Source organism: Salvelinus fontinalis, chromosome 30, assembly GCF_029448725.1.
Source record: "Salvelinus fontinalis isolate EN_2023a chromosome 30, ASM2944872v1, whole genome shotgun sequence".
Classification (NCBI taxonomy): Eukaryota; Metazoa; Chordata; class Actinopteri; order Salmoniformes; family Salmonidae; genus Salvelinus; species Salvelinus fontinalis.
In genome coordinates, this window is record NC_074694.1 from 31,894,998 (window position 1) to 31,912,567 (window position 17,570).

The 17,570-nt window shown below is 44.6% G+C and overlaps 1 protein-coding gene across 1 annotated transcript in view; it reads right to left on the reverse strand.

The window, feature by feature from the left end:
• Positions 1-17,570, reverse strand: part of LOC129829050 (urotensin-2 receptor-like) — a 76,888-nt gene that overhangs the window by 48,347 nt on the left and 10,971 nt on the right. Inside the window, exons 2-3 of the mRNA XM_055890495.1 lie at positions 13,152-13,879; positions 12,579-12,960 (exon numbers count right to left, since the gene is read on the reverse strand). Of these exons, the coding sequence (XP_055746470.1) occupies positions 12,580-12,960; positions 13,152-13,879 (1,109 nt within the window). The 3' untranslated portion in view covers position 12,579. The remainder of the gene's footprint in view (positions 1-12,578; positions 12,961-13,151; positions 13,880-17,570) is intronic.

Below are 17,570 nucleotides of genomic sequence, written 5' to 3' on the forward strand. Positions count from 1 at the left end.
GGCTGTGTTGCAGCCGGTTGCGACCGGGAGACCCATGATGCGGCGCACAATTGGCCCAGTGTCATCCGGGTTAGAGGAGAGTTTGGCCGGCTGGTGTTTCCTCCGACACATTGGTCCTCCGACACACAGCTGACTTCTGGGTTACGCGAGCAGTGTGTCAAGAAGCAGTGTGGCTTGGCAGGGTAGTGTTTTGGAGGACGCATGGCTCTTGACCTTTGCCTCTCCCGAGTCCATATGGGAGTTGCAGCTATGGGACAAGACTGTAACTGCCAATTGGATATCACGAAAAAAGGGGGGGAAACTATTACAATTCTAATCCTTAAGGTTACCTCATTGATAGAGGTTTGGTAAAAACATTGTTTGAGTTTTAGATGTCGTCTTAGAGACTGATCATCCTTAGGGGGAGCCAAAAAACAAAAAACATCGCCGATCCACCTTTCATTTTCCATTTGTTTTGTCTTCCCACACACCTGGTTCCAATTCCATAATTACATGAAGTGTATTTAACCCTCTGTTCCCCCCATGTCCTTGTCCGGAATTGCTTATTGTAAGTGTTTGTGCACGTTATGTCTGGCGTGCGAAGGGTTTTTGTTCCATTGTATATATTTATTGTTTTTTTGTTCACGGTGATTTATAATATTAAACTGCGCCGTGGTAACACAGTCTTTGCTCTCCTGCGCCTGACTCCTCTGCCGCCAGTACACACTCATTACAGACATGCTCGTGGTCAAGGCAGGCAGAAAGGTCAGGCAGGCAGGTGCAGAGTCCAGAAACAGGCAAGGGTCAGAACCGGGAGGGCTAGAAAAAGGACAATAGCAAAAAGCAGGAAAATGGAAAAACCGCTGATTTACTTAAAAAACATACAAGACGAACTGGCACAGAGACACAGGAAACACAGGGATAAATACACTGGGGAAAATAAGCGACACCTGGGGGGAGTGGAGACAATCACAGGGACAGGTGAAGCAGATCAGGGCGTGACATGTAATGTTTAAATTGTATGGGAAATAAATAGACTATAGGCCTAAAATTAGACAAAACATATCCTTGACTCTTTTTTTATTTATATATTTTCCATTAATATTTCTTCATGCAATTAATAATTTACAATAGTTAATGCACTATTTTTCAAGCATTTATTTATTCAGCATGTTTGCGCTTCTTGCAGGTTGATATGCATCTGATGCATATGCTGAAGGGGGTGTCCGGCAATGTTTACTAATGTGCATTTATATGCTGAAAGGCCAGGCGGATCTAGTGTTAAACCACCTGACCAATTCTTGAAACAATGAGACTTCCTAAACCTCTCTCAGATTATTACCAATCCCACAAGGTATGACAGAAAACACCTAGAAAAGGCAACTCTTTGATGTTATCCTCACAAATAATCCTGACAGGTATCAGTCTGATGTTTTCTGTAATGACCTTAGTGATCACTGTTTTACGGCCTGTGTTCGTAATGGCTGCCCAGTTAAACAACCTGTCCTGATTTGTCATAGACGCTTCCTTAAAAACTTTATACGAATTTTTTGAAGATAAATACACAACGCAGAGGATGAGAAGACTAAAAACTAGAGTACTAATGGTCAATAGGGAATTGTAAATAGGAGTTGGGTCTCAGTTCAACAGCTGTTTAGAATCTGTGGAATGTCACTCCTGAACTCAGAGCTACGTGTGCTACGTTCTGTACATTTAGTAGGGAGCAGGATACTTGTTATTTGGCCATTGGCCAAGTTGTACTGCAAGGACTTCTGTTTGGTCAATATCAGGCTAGATTGGGCGGGGGTTATAAATGACATCCTGTTCCTTTGTTCAGTGGAGAAAAGCTGAGGACAGGGGAGACTGAACATCTACCTACCTCCCAGCATAACATCTTGATTTGTCCTTCTCAAATAAACCTATTTTTTCCCCCCTGATTTGCTTTGGAGTTTGTGTTATTGAAGGATAACATCAATTGCTAACAACTTTAATGAGCAAGCTTTCATTCATGACCTACCCTCTGTGATTTGGTATAGAATCAGCTTGATACATTCTGTTGAAGACGCTAGGACACTCTTTTTTATATTTTCAGTGGTATTTTTAACAAGCACGCCTCCATAAAGAAAATGAGAATTTAAAACAGGTTCAGTGCCTGGTTTGACCGTGATCTGGCAGTTAATCCACCTCAATAACACCATTTGGCGAAAGGCTTGCCACACAAATAGTCAGGCTGACTGGGTGAAGTTCAGGCAAATGAAAAAAAGTGCCCTCAGGGTATCCGGAAGGCCAAAGTTAGTTAATTTAAGGAGCAGTTCTATCCCTGTGGGTCTAACCCCAAGAAGTTCTGGAAAACGGTGAAAGTCCTGGAGAATAAACCCTCCTCCTCACAGCTGCCCATGTCCCTTAATGTTGATGATGTGGTTGTTGCTGACAAGAAGCACATGGCTGAGGTCTTTAATCACCACTTCATTAAGTCAGGATTCCTATTTGACTTAGTCATGCATTCTTGCCCGTTCAACACTTCCTCATCTCCCAGCCCTTCTAATGCGATTAGCCCTCTTTTCCCCCTGCCCCGTTACACAGCTTCTCCCTGCAGGCTGTCACTGAGTCTAAGGTACTAGAGGAGCTCCTTAAACTTGACCCCCAAAAACATCTGGGTCAGATGGTTTAGATCCTTTCTTCTTTAAGGTTGCTGCCCCTTCATCAAATGTAGAGCTTATACCGCAACAGTTTGTGGCATATGGTGGTAAACTGCGTAATTCTGTCCTCGCGCCACACTATCACAAGGGGGAGATAGAACACTGATCTATCAGTAGTCTAAACGGTGGTCAAATTTGGGGATTTTTCACATCTAGACGAGCTATTAGACTATCCTTTGGTAAATGAATGGAGGTGTGCATGTTTCTATCTGAGAGTCTCTCTTCTCTGGCACTAGTGTCCTGCATCAGGCAACAACAACAAAAATAGCTGGTGGGTGTTGAGATAGAACTTGGGTAAATACAATGACGGAATTATACATATCATGTGGACTGACATTTTCGAAAAATAAACATGGTGGGCTTTTGGTTTCTCTCCCTCTAAAAACATAAATAATTATAAATAACAAACTGGCTTTATTTACCACAGTGTGAAAGAGTGATACCCCTTTAAAGTGAGTTTCTGAAACATGGAGTCCTTCTTTGCTGTTGTGAAGAAGAAACTGAATGAAAGAGAGTCCAGCGAGGATAAGGAGGGGGAAAAAGTTGCCCATATTTTGAAGACCTGAGTTACTTAATTATTTTATTTATGAAATGTACTAGTTCATTTAGGCAATTTAATATCTTTGTTTTGACTTGGCCTATTTAGTAGGTTATTTTGCAGCATGAAGCTATATTTGTCAGCATAAAGCTGAGTGACTCAGTCATTCGTGGCTTTGGATCAAAATAAATCATTACATTAAAGAAATGTTTGGACCAAGTTAATCTGCTCATGTTGTGTGTGTGTGTGTGTGTGTGTGTGTGTGTGTGTGTGTGTGTGTGTGTGTATATGTTCAATTATCTGTGACATTGTGGTTACAATGAAGAATGGAAACGAAATAAATCAAATACATCTGATTCATAATGAATAATCAGATGTGTGTTGCAAGCTTGTCATTTGTCCTTTTTTTGTATTATTGTATGATTTTTTTGTTCTTTTTAGACAATACAAAACTTGCACCTACAAATGTCAACTACATCACACCTTCCCAGACCCACACCTCAATCTCCACCACATTACATATACATTTTAGTCATTTAGCAGATGCTCTTATCCAGAGCAACTTACAGTGGTGAGTGCATACATTTTCATACTGCTACCCTGTGGGAATTGAACCCACCACCCTGGCCTTGTAAGCACCATGCTCTACATACCGAGCTACACAGGTCACAAGGGCTCAAACTGCATAATTTTGTTTCTCTCCATCACCCACGCACTTTCAACATTTGGATGATAAAGCATTTAAAAGCTGACATTGGATTGATTTTCAGTTTTTAAGTATATGCTTTCTTGAGATAATTGATGAGAAAAGTATCATCCAACCCCATTGGGAATCTCATTGCATCCTTATATGTCATGTCTTGAAATATGCAGACAGACGGATTAAAAGTTCATTTCCATTGTAATACTTCTGACAGCCAACTTTCTAACACCGTCCATAACTTTTGGACCTTATAAAATTCCCAGAAGGCATGGATTATTTTAACCTGAACCTGGTAATCAAATTTAATTTGCTGCAGGCCTAAAACCTATGGGTGAAACCTTCTGAATGAATGATTATATTGAAGATAGAAGCCACCTCTTAATAAATGTTTTAGTTGCGAGAGCTCCGAGACCCATTACCCAACAGCTTGGCTAGGTGTGATAAAAATCCCCCACAGCTTAGACGACCGATAGATGCTGCGGTCAGAGTTGAGTCCTATTGTAACGTGGCAAACTTGCAATGAATTCGAGGCTTAAGTCCTCTAAAGTTGTACATTTGTTAATCAATATCACAGACCTGATTTGCCCTAACAAAAAATGCATCAACCCTTACAAATATATATTGTAGCAAGAGGAAGGAAACGGTATATGGTGAAGACAATCAGAAAGAATGTGTCTGTAACCCTGCATTATAATAGAACTTATTTTGAACGAAAGCCAGGAATTAGTGAGTCACTCAGCCCTATGCCTGGGGTCCTGCTTCTGCAGCCTATTTGAGTGTTTGTTTAATATCCTACTGATTCTGTGATCACCAAGCCGGGAAATGTTGGATAAAGAAATTTGCTATGCTGTATTAAAGAATTTACAATATTGTTTCATTAGAACAGACTCTCTGGTATTACTTCTAATTTATTTAGTGTTGTTTACACTGTTCCAAACGGGCAGAACAATTATATTGTAATGTAACAGCACCTGTTTGTCATGCAACATTTCACCTATTTCACATGATATGCCAAAAATACTTATATCCACTAGGCTAAATAGTCAAATTTTTCCTTTCGATTATTTAATTAACCTATATCATGTTATTTCAAGTTATCCCTTTGGAGCACATGCAAAAGCGATTTGGAGTTGTTGAGCTGGAGACAAAATGTATTACAATTTAATTTGAATGAACGGAATGAGGAGGATGAAGAAGAAAATAGGTGATTGAATAGAGTAAGAATTGCTCTTCGTCTGTCCCGCATGCACACAAATAAAAAGTATATATTTTTTGTTTCACATCAATGTCGCTCTTGCTGCTGGTGATTCTCTGATCCACCTCTACACAGATGACACCATTCTGTATACATCTTGCCCTTCTTTGGACACTGTGTTATTAACTAACCTCCAGACGAGCTTCAATGCCATACAACTCTCCTTCCGTGGCCTCCAACTGCTCTTAAATGCAAGTAAAACTAAATGCATGCTCTTCAACCGATCGCTGCCTGCACCTGCCCACCCGTCCAGCATCAATACTCTGGATGGCTCTGACTTAGAATATGTGGACAACTACAATACCTAGGTGTCTGGTTAGACTGTAAACTCTCCTTCCAGACTCACATTAAGCATCTCCAATCCAAAATGTAATCTAGAATCGGCTTCCTATTTCGCAACAAAGCATCCTTCACTCATGCTGCCAAACAAACATACCCTTGTAAAACTGACCATCCTACCAATTCTTGACTTCGGCGATGTCATTTACAAAATAGTCTCCAACACTCTACTCAGCGAATTGGATGCAGTCTATCACAGTGCCATCCGTTTTGTCACCAAAGCCCCATATAGTACCCACCACTGCGACCTGTATACTCTCGTTGGCTGGCCCTTGCTACATATTCGTTGCCAAACTCACTGACTCCAGGTTATCTTTAAGTCTCTGCTAGGTAAAGCCCCGCCTTATCTCAGCTCACTGGTCACCATAGCAGCACCCACCTGTAGCACGCGCTCCAGCAGGTATATTTCACTGGTCACCCCCAAAGCCAATTCCTCCTTTGGCCGCTTTTCCTTCCAGTTTTCTGTTGCCAATGACTGTAACAAATTGCAAAAAAAAAATAGCCCATCTGTAGATAGCCCATGCAACTACCTCATCCCCATATTGTTATTTAATTGTTTTGCTTCTTTGCACCCTAGTATCTCAACTTGCACATTCATCTTCTGCACACCTATCACTCCAGTGTTAATTGATAAATTGTAATTACTTCGCCACTGCGGCCTATTTATTGCCTTACCTCCCTAATCTTACCTCATTTGCACACACTGTATATATATTTTTTCTATTGTGTTATTGACTGTACGTTTGTTTATTCCATGTGTAACTCTGTGTTGTTGTTTGTGTCGCACTGCTTTGCTTTATCTTGGCCAGGTCACAGTTGTAAATGAGAACTTGTTCTCAACTGGCCTACCTGGTTAAATAAAGTTTATTTATTTATTTTTTAACAATTAACATGTTTTCCAGACCTAAGCTATTTAATGTATGTGTTTTATTTATTAAATGTACTTGTGGAATGTTACCGAGTAGAAAACAACAATAGAAAGAAGCATCTGGTGGCAGAGAGTCAGGCTGAGAATGGAGTGAATATGCACTCTTCTTTCTGTAAGTACGCAACAATGCTGTGGGCCAGGTGTAAATGTTCTAGCAATAAACTGGAATACAAAAGAAGCCATCCAGCCTTGATGGGCTATCAGCAGTACAATAGACACTTGCAGAGTTCAGAGACTTTACATTTATTAATGGGTGTTTGTGAGGCATGTCACTTCACCCATCACTTTGCATAACCCCACCACATACACTGTTTTCTAAGTACATCTGGATTTTTCATTTGATTTAACCTTTATTTAACTAGGCAAGTCAGTTAACTAGGCAAGTCAGTTAAGAACAAATTCAAATTCATCATTTACAATGATGGCCCACCCCGGCCAAACCCGGACGACGCTGAGACAATTGCTCGCCGCCCTATGGGACTCCCAATCACAGCCAGTGGTGATACAGCCTGAAATCAAACCAGGGTCTGTAGTGATGCCTCTAGCACTGAGACTCAGTGCCTTAGACCGCTGCACCACTCGGGAGCCCCATAACAAATTACTAAGGGAATTATATCACTGAATGACAAAAATATTGAAATAAAGTAGGCTAATGCAATTGAACGCATCACATGCCCTCTGATGGTCAAATTAGCATCAATGGCAACAATGGCTGACAGTAAAATGTGACTCACCGCCTGGATTCGGGCTTAGGTAGCAAAATTTGAAATTGTGTTTTTTACATTGGATAAAAGTAGAGACTCAGAGCTACAAAATGGTATATCATACACTGCATTTGAGGAACAATGGGAAAGTAATTGAAAGTTGATCAGCTTGTAAACTCACTTTTGAGAAAATCACTTTTGAATGTTTTGGTATTTAGTGAAGAGCTCTGCTTTGTCTACACCCATTCAGCATGGTTCACACCCTCTTAAGCTTAAGCCTCACCCATCTCGTTTCGCTCTCTGAGCATTCAGAACGCACACTTGACACTCTGGCCAATGATTTGTTTACGTATGGATAGCATGAAAACAGCCTAACCAGCTCCGCTGGCAACAATTTCATTACTCTTTTTTTGCAGACGTTTACTGACACCGGCCATATTCAATGGGTGTTGTACACTTTAGCTTAAGACATGTAGCTAGCTAGCTAGGTAAACAATGAACCTAGCTAGGTAAACAAAGTGTACGATAACACACATCCCGTAATGTTAGCTAACGAACCAGCCAGCTAACTTTAGCTAGTTAAACAACAATGAACACAGTGCCAAATCATGTTGTTACTACTCTGCATGAATATGCTGGGAGCTAACCAACCAGGTTCAATGTTAGATAGCTAACATTAGGCTCTAACTAGAAAAGCAAATGGCTCTGGGATACGAATAATAACGTCAGCTATGGAGCCAGCCAGCTAATGTTAGCTTGCTAGTTAACAGTACACTTTAGCTTAAGACATGTAGCTATCTAGCTAGGTAAACAATGAACCTAGCTAGGTAAACAACGTTTAAGATCACACACGTCACGTAACGTTAGCTAACGAGCCAGCCAGCTAACATTAGCTAGTTAAACAACAATGAACACAGTGCCAATTCATGTCGTATCCCAGAGCAAACGGCTAGCTAGCTAACAGTACACTTGAGCTTGAAATGAAACAACTTTCTGTAAAAAATTGAAATGTGTAATATATGAAAATGTAGCTAGCTAACTCTAGATTATCTTTCCTATATACATCAATATGCATGATGGATGCATCTCCCTGTCACGAATGCCATGCCACAGTTGCCCTTACTTAGAAGATTTAATCAGGAGACATGTGTTTTCTCCTTCTCTTTAGCTATCGTACTCTAATTCCGTTGATTTCAAAACTTGATCCTCCAGAAAGTGGAGAGCAACACTTATGCAGCTCCACTACACAATGCATTTAAAAAATGCTGCGTTCGACAGGATTACCAACACACTGACCAGCTCAAATAGACAGGAGAATTCTATATGGCAGACCAATCCGAACTCTTCTCTCAGCATGTCCAGCCCACTCATTATCTCAGCCAATCATGGTTAGTGGGAAGGTTGCTGGCTTTTTCTGTGGCTTAACCAACAGGGCTCGTAATTTAACAGGTTTATTCGTATTTGCAGATGGCATACAAGTTTGTTATTAAGACACATGAAACTTCATGTGTTTATAAGGCATTTCTGCCCCCAAAAAAAGGCATTTTGATCATTTAAAAAATTTATGTTCAAATGGCTCTCCTGTGAAGTCATGACTTGCGACATACGCCTAGTTTCCTGAATCGGGGATCCACTGATCCACTGTATCATTGCCAAGGCTATCTCTCACCCTTTTAACCCATATTTCCTCTCTGGGGAGGTTTCCAGTGCTTGGAAGGCATCCACGGTGCATCCTCTATTTAAAAGGGGAGATCAAGCGGATCCTAACTGTTATAGGCCAATATATATCTTTCTCTGTGTATCAAAAGTGTTGGAAAAACTTGTCAATAAGCAACTGACCTGCTTTATTGATGTCTATAGTAATCTCTCTGATATGCAATCTGGTTTCCGCTCAGGTTATGGATGTGTCACTGCAACCTTAAAGATCCTAAATGACATCACCACTGCCCTGTCACGACTTCCGCCAAAGTTGGCTCCCCTGCCTGTTCGGGCGGTGCTCGGCGGTCGTCGTCACCGTCCTACTAGCCGCCACCGATCCCTTTTTCGTTTGTCTGTTTGTTTTGTCTTATTAGTTGCACCTGTGGTTTTGTTTTCATGAATGAGCTTCCCTATATTTAGGAGTTTGACCCGCCCTTGTTTTGTGCGGGATTGTCTTTTGGTTACGTGTGTGTGTTTTGGGTATTCAAGTGTTTCTCTGCGCCCTGGATGTTTGGGCTTATCTATTTTTGTGAATAAGTAAAAATAAATATTTTTTCCCAAGCGGCTCTCTCTCTGCGTCTGATTCTTTCACCCACCTAGTCCCGCGTGACATGCCCTTTATTCTAAGCAATGTTGTGCTGTTATTTTTATTGATTTGGCCAAAGCTTTTGATATGGTAGACCATTTCATTTTTGTGGGTGGGCTTAGGAATAGTGGTGTCTCTGAGGGGTGTTTGGCCTGGTTTGCTAACATCCTCTCTCATAGAGTGCAGTGTGTAAAGCCGGAACATCTGATGTCTCAGCCACTTCCTGTCAACCAAGGGAGTACACCAAGGCTCAATTCTAGTTCCTACACTCTTCTCAATTTACATCAGCAACATAGCGCAGGCAGTAGGAAGCGCTCTCATCCATTTATATGCAGATGATACAGTCTTATACTAAAAAAACACTCAAACTACATTAAAATAACCTGGAGTCCAATCAATGAGACGAGATCGGAAATGTTGGTTAGAGATGCCTAGCCCTATAAAAAACACTCACAAGTTAACTATTCACAAGAAGCATTGCCTGATGTGAACCATGCCTCGAACAAAAGAGATCTCAGAGACCTAAGATTAAGAGTTGTTGACTTTCATAAAGCTGGAAAGGGTTACAAAAGTATCTCTAAAAGTCTTGATTATCATCAGTCCACAGTAAGACAAATTGTCTATAAATGGAGAAAGTTCAGCACTGTTTCTACTCTCCCTAGGAGTGACCATAAGGGAAAGATGACTGTAAGAGCACAGCGCAGAATGCTCAATGTTAAGAAGAATCCTAGAGTGTCAGCTAAAGACTTATAGAAATCTCTGGAACATGCTAACATCTCTGTTGATGAGTCTATGATACGTAAAACACTAAACAAGAATGGTGTTCATGGGAGTACACCACGGAAGAAGCCACTGCTGTCCAAAACATCTGAAAGTGGACCTGGATTTTCCACAGCGCTACTGGCAAAATATTCTGTGGACAGATGAAACTACAGTTGAGTTATTTGGAAGGAACACACAACACTATGTGTGGAGAAAAAAAGGCACAGCACACCTACATCAAAACCTCATCCCAACTGTAAAGTATGGTGGAGGGAGCATCATGGTTTGGGGCAGCTTTGCTGCCTCAGGACCTGGACAGCTTTCTATCATCAATGGAAAAACGAATTCCCAAGTTTATCAAGACATTTTGCAGGAGAATGCAACATGTCTGCCAATTGAAGCACAACAGAAGTTGAGAGATGCAACAGGACAACGACCCAAAACACAGAAGTAAATCAACAGAATGGCTTCAAAAAAATATATACGCCTTCTGGAGTGACCCAATCACAGTCCTGACCTCAACCCAATTGAGTTGCTGTGGCAGGACATCAAGGGAGCGGTTCACACCAGACATCCCAAGAATATTGCTGAACTGAAACAGTTTTGTAAAGTGGAATGGTCCAAAATTCTTCTTGACAGTTGTGCAGGTCAGATCCGCAACTACAGAAAACATTTGGTTGAGGTTATTGCTGCCATAGTAGGGTCAACCAGTTATTAAATCCAAGGGTTCACATACTTTTCCCACCCTGCACTGTGAATGTTTATACCGTGTATTCAATATAGAAATTAAAATGTATAATTGTTTGTGTGTTATTAGTTTAAACAGACTGTGTTTGTCTATTGTTGTGACTTAGATGAAGATCAGATCAAATTGAATTCCAAAGGGTTCACATACTTGTTCTTGCCACTGTATTGTTGTCTCTACCTTTTTGCCTTTCGTGCTGTTGTCTGTACTTAACAATGTTTGTAAAAATGTTGTGCTGCTACCATGTTGTGTTGCTACCATGCTGTGTTGTCATGTGTCGCTGTCATGCTGTGTTGTTGTCTTAGGTCTCTCTTCTACAAGGCACTAAACACAAAGTGTTATGTTTGGGGCCAATCCAATATAACACATTACTGAGTGCCACTCTCCATATTTTCAAGCATAGTGTGTATGTGTATGCTTGTAATCATTAAGGAATCAGAAGTTTTTCAGGATAAAAAAGAAACCTGGAGCTAAGCACAGGCAAACTCCTAGAGGAAAGCCTGGTTCAGTCACTGGGAGATTAATTCACCTTTCAGCAGGACAATAACCCAAAAAGGGCAACATCTACCCTGGAGTTGCTTATCAAGAAGACTAAATGTTCCTGAGTGGCAGAGTTACAGTTTTGACTTAAATCTGCTTGAAAATATACTGCAAGACTGGAAAACGGTTGTCTAGCAATGATCGAGTTTGAACAATTTTCAAAAGAATATTGGGCAAATATTATACAATCCAGGTGTGCAAAGCTCTTAGAGACCAGAAACACTCCCAGCTGTAATCCCGGCAAAAGGCGATTCTAACATGTATTGAATCAAGTGTGTGAATACTTATGTAAATTGTATATTTCTATATTTCATTTTCAATAAGTGTGTAAACATTTCTAAAAACATGTTTTCACTTTGTCATTTAAGGATATTGTGTGTATATGGGTGAGTTTTTGTTATTGTTTATTAATTCATTTTGAATTCAGGCTTTAACACAACAAAATCTGGAATAAGTCAAAGTGTATGAACAATTTCTCAATTTCTCAGATGAACCCCTGTCCATCGATCAGTTCCCCCCTTTTCCCTCCTCTTGCATGGAAATCACCTGTCACACAGCCATATATAAAAACCCAGGTAGAGTAGCACTGATAGTCTGCTAGCCAATAGGATCCAAACTCGGGTCAGGTTTGAGCAGTCCCGGCCACAAGGGCTAACCGTGATGTGGATAAAAACTTGAATCCAAACGCTAACTCAAACAATACGAAGACATAGATTAGACTAAAAACAGACTAAAACAAACTATGAATTCACATGCCAAACCAATCAAAAAACACCAGCCTTCCCTCCAACCGGACGTGATGTAGTCTACATTACAGTAAAGCACAAGAAGTTGCCATGGGAACAAATATGTTTGGGGAGATGTGCGATAACATCAGGGGAATTGCCCAAACTACGCATGGACCTCCTATGTCATAGTCTGTTTACTAGACCTATCTCACAGGCTGACCTCGCCATAGTTACACACAACAACACACCTCTTTCACTCCATCAGACATACATTACATCACTATAAATAGGTTCACTGTTTTTCATTTCTATAAATGACCAGACATGTGGAGATAATGCCCCAATAAGACCAAGACCAGAACCTCTTCTCCTACCTCACAGGCTGTTGTTGTGCATGGTGCGCTGTGACGGCGTGTGTGTGAGCACGAAACTCTCCGTGCACTGCTGGCTGCTAGAGGACAGCGACCTCCTGGGCGAGCGCTGGAACCGGTTCCTCCGGTTGAAGTAGCTGCCCGCCGTGCAGGTACGTTGCCGCTTCCGCAGGTACTCCTTGTAGTTCTTGGTGAGCAGCGTGTAGAGGAAAGGGTTGATGCAGCTGTTGGAGTAGGTGAGGCAGGTGGTCAAGTAGTTGATGTTGCGCTTGGCCTTGGTGGAGAGGTCGATGGAGGGGTGGAACTGACCCAGGAGCTGCCAGATCCAGAAGGGCAGGAAACAGGCCCAGAACAGCAGGACGATGGTAAAGATCAGGTAGAGGACCTGGAGAATAGAGAAATACAAGATGGAGTTAGAACTAGCTCAGATAGAGGACCTGTTGGACAGGGATTTACAAGATTACAGCAAACAATCACATTCACTTGTTTTACCAAAGGATATTCCTTTGGCATATCTAAATGATGGATAGGCAGGGAGATAGTTAGATAGTTTGAGAGATAGTTTGATTGACTGACCTTCTGATTTGGTAGTTTCTTGGTTTGTTTGAAGGTTTCTGTCTGAGAGATCCAGTAGGTGCGAGCCAGCCCGATGTAGAGAAAGCCAATGATCATCCCCGGAGCCACGATGCTGGTACAGAACAGGAAAGTGATGTACACCTTATAGGACAGCGGAGAGATGGTCGGCTGGCACATGGCCTTGCTACCTACCATCATCATCTGAATCCTGAGGATCATGGGTAAAGTAAGGACCAGGGAAGCCACCCATACAAGCACCGCAATGGCTTTGCGGTAGCTCTTGGACCGTTTGACTGTGTCCAGCGGTTTCAGCACGGCAAAGTACCTCTCCGTGCTCATGATGGTCAGCGTAAAAATGCTGGCGTGCATCGTCAGGAAATCCATACTGATCAGAATCCTGCACCCCGCATCGCCGAAATACCAACCTTTCAGGAAGTACGTGCAGACAACAAACGGGATGGTCAACAGATAGAGCAGATCCGCCAAGGCTAGGTTGATGATGTAAATATACATGGACGCTGCGGAACGCATGGAGTGACACATGACCACGAGGGTGTAGATGTTTCCGGAAACGCCGACCAGACACATGAGGGAGAGTATACAGCCTATGGTGAAGGTGGCGGCTGTGTTTTCGGGAGAGGAAGGGGCAGAGTCAAAAGGCGGGTCAGTGGCGTTGGGGATCCGCTCCACCAGGACCAGCAGGGGTTTCATGGATACAGTGGTCATCGCTATGGAGGGGGAGCGGGGCATGGGAGAGCAGAGAGAGATAAGCAAGGGAAATGTTATCAATCATTATTATTCAATTATATCTATTATTTGCATTTCTGAAGCAACAACAGATGTTTCATGTATATTATGGTGATTTTAGGTTATGGGAAGAAAGGAATTGGAAATACAGTGCCTTCAGAAAGTATTCATAACCCTTGGTTTATTCAACATTTTGTTGTTTAACAGCCTAAATTCAAAATGGATTAAATAAATAATTATTCCACCCATCTACACACAATACGCCATAATAACAAAGTGAAAACATGTTTTTAGAAATGTTTGCACTGTCACACCCTGGCCTTAGTTATCTTTGTTTCCTTTATTATGTTTGTTAGGTCAGGGTGTGACATGCCGAAGGTTTGTGTTTGGGTGGTTATATGGTTAAGGGGTTGTTGGGTTTTGTGTGTGTGGTTTTGTGTTGAGTGAGTATGTCTAGGTATGTCTATGGTTTAGTGAGGGTTTCTAGGTATGTCTATGGTTGCCTGAGTGGTTTCTCAATCAGAGACAGGTGTCTTTCATTTGTCTCTGATTGGGAGCCATATTTTAGGCGGCCATAGGCATCATGTGTTTGTTGGGTCATTGATTTTGTCATTGTCTTAGTCTGTGTCTAGGTCTGTTTCAAGTTGGCATGTTTTGCATTTAGTCGGTTTTGGTTTCACGGTCTTGGATTTGTTGTTTTGCTTCGTTTGGTCATCTCCTTAAATAAAGAGAAGATGCATTATTTACACGCTGCGCCTTGGTCCTATCTCTCTCCCATGGACGATCGTGACAGAATGACCCAACCATTCAGGACCAAGCAGTGTGAAAGGAGGGAACCAGAGCCAGTGGTTCGGAGATTGGAGGTGAGCAATGGGAAGGATACAGAGACTGTTAAGGATTTATTGAGGAGTTTGGAGGAGAGTGAAAAGAGGGACCTGCTGTGTTGGTGCGTGAGGCACGACATCCACCCGACAGAGAGTGTGCGGGAGGTGATGTTACCTGAGTCAGTTCTCCATGCTCGTCCTGAGTTGCGTGCTAACCGTCTGGGAATGACAGTCCCACGAACCAGGACTCCTGTGTGCATTCCTAGTCCTACACCTCCTGTAACTCCTTCCCGCTCCAGCCCGGTACCACCAGTTCCGGCACCACGCCCCAGGATTCCAGGGTGTCTCCAGAGCCCTGTTCGCATTGTTGCTTCTCCCCGCACTCGCCCTGAGGTGCGTGTCCTCATCCCGGTACCACCTGTGCTGGTACCACGCACTAGGCCTATAGTGCGCTTTGAGAGCCCAGTGTGTCCTGTTGCTGCTCCCCGCACTAGCCCTGAGATGTGTGGCTCCAGCCCGGTACCACCAGTTCCGGCACCACGCACTAGGCCTAATGTGCGTATCCAGGGTCTAGTATGCCCTGTTCCTTCTCCCCGCACTAGCCTTCAGGTGCGTGTCCCTAGCCCGGTACCACCAGTTCCGGCACCACGCACCAGGCCTATAGTGCGTCTCAGCCGGCCAGAGCTGCCAGTCTGCCCCGAGCTGCCAGTCTGCCCCGAGCTGCCAGTCTGCCCCGAGCTGCCAGTCTGCCCCGAGTCGTCAGAGCTGCCAGTCTGCCCCGAGTCGTCAGAGCTGCCAGTCTGCCCCGAGTCGTCAGAGCTGCCAGTCTGCCCCGAGTCGTCAGAGCTGCCAGTCTGCCCCGAGTCGTCAGAGCTGCCAGTCTGCCCCGAGCCGTCAGAGCTGCCAGTCTGCCCCGAGCTGCCAGTCTGCCCCGAGCTGCCAGTCTGCCCCGAGCCGTCAGAGCTGCCAGTCTGCCCCGAGCCGTCAGAGCTGCCAGTCTGCCCCGAGCCGTCAGAGCTGCCAGTCTGCCCCGAGCCGTCAGAGCTGCCAGTCTGCCCCGAGCCGTCAGAGCTGCCAGTCTGCCCCGAGCCGTCAGAGCTGCCAGTCTGCCCCGAGCCGTCAGAGCTGCCAGTCTGCCCCGAGCCGTCAGAGCTGCCAGTCTGCCCCGAGCCGTCAGAGCTGCCAGTCTGCCCCGAGCCGTCAGAGCTGCCAGTCTGCCCCGAGCCGCCAGTCTGCCCCGAGCCGTCAGAGCTGCCAGTCTGCCCCGAGCCGTCAGAGCTGCCAGTCTGCCCCGAGCTGCCAGTCTGCCCCGAGCTGCCAGTCTGCCCCGAGCCGTCAGAGCTGCCAGTCTGCCCCGAGCTGCCAGTCTGCCCCGAGCCGTCAGAGCTGCCAGTCTGCCCCGAGCCGTCAGAGCTGCCAGTCTGCCCCGAGCCGTCAGAGCTGCCAGTCTGCCCCGAGCCGTCAGAGCTGCCAGTCTGCCCCGAGCCGTCAGAGCTGCCAGTCTGCCCCGAGCCGTCAGAGCTGCCAGTCTGCCCCGAGCCGTCAGAGCTGCCAGTCTGCCCCGAGCCGTCAGAGCTGCCAGTCTGCCCCGAGCCGTCAGAGCTGCCAGTCTGCCCCGAGCCGTCAGAGCTGCCAGTCTGCCCCGAGCCGTCAGAGCTGCCAGTCTGCCCCGAGCCGTCAGAGCTGCCAGTCTGCCCCGAGCTGCCAGTCTGCCCCGAGCTGCCAGTCTGCCCCGAGCTGCCAGTCTGCCCCGAGCTGCCAGTCTGCCCCGAGCTGCCAGTCTGCCCCGAGCCGTCAGAGCTGCCAGTCTGCCCCGAGCCGTCAGAGCTGCCAGTCTGCCCCGAGCCGTCAGAGCTGCCAGTCTGCCCCGAGCCGTCAGAGCTGCCAGTCTGCCCCGCGCCGTCTGAGCTGCCAGTCTGCCCCGCGCCATCTGAGCCATCCGTCTACCCAGCGCCATCTGAGCCATCCGTCTGCCACGAGCCATTAGAGTCGCCCGCCAGCCATGATCAGCCAGAGTCGCCCGCCAGCCATGATCGGCTGAATCCGCCATTCAGCCAGGATCTACCAGAGACACCGAAGCGGAGATCGACTATGGTGGAGTGGGGGCCACGTCCTGCACCCGAGCCGCCGCCATATTAAGGCCTACCCCGGATCCTCCCCTAGACTTTGTGTTGGTGCGCCCGGTGTTCGCACCTTAAGGGGGGGGTTATGTCACACCCTGGCCTTAGTTATCTTTGTTTCCTTTATTATGTTTGTTAGGTCAGGGTGTGACATGGGGAAGGTTTGTGTTTGGGTGGTTATATGGTTAAGGGGTTGTTGGGTTTTGTGTGTGTGGTTTTGTGTTGAGTGAGTATGTCTAGGTATGTCTATGGTTTAGTGAGGGTTTCTAGGTATGTCTATGGTTGCCTGAGTGGTTTCTCAATCAGAGACAGGTGTCTTTCATTTGTCTCTGATTGGGAGCCATATTTTAGGCGGCCATAGGCATCATGTGTTTGTTGGGTCATTGATTTTGTCATTGTCTTAGTCTGTGTCTAGGTCTGTTTCAAGTTGGCATGTTTTGCATTTAGTCGGTTTTTGTTTCACGGTCTTGGATTTGTTGTTTTGCTTCGTTTGGTCATCTCCTTAAATAAAGAGAAGATGTATTTTTTACATGCTGCGCCTTGGTCCTCTCTCTCTCCCATGGACGATCGTGACATGCACATTTATTGAACATGAAATACAGAAATATTGAATTTACATAAGTATTCACATTTATTCACAATACATGTTAGAATCACCTTTGGCAGCAATTACAGCTGTGAATATTTCTGGGTAAGTCTCTAAGAGCTTTGCACACTTGGATTGTACA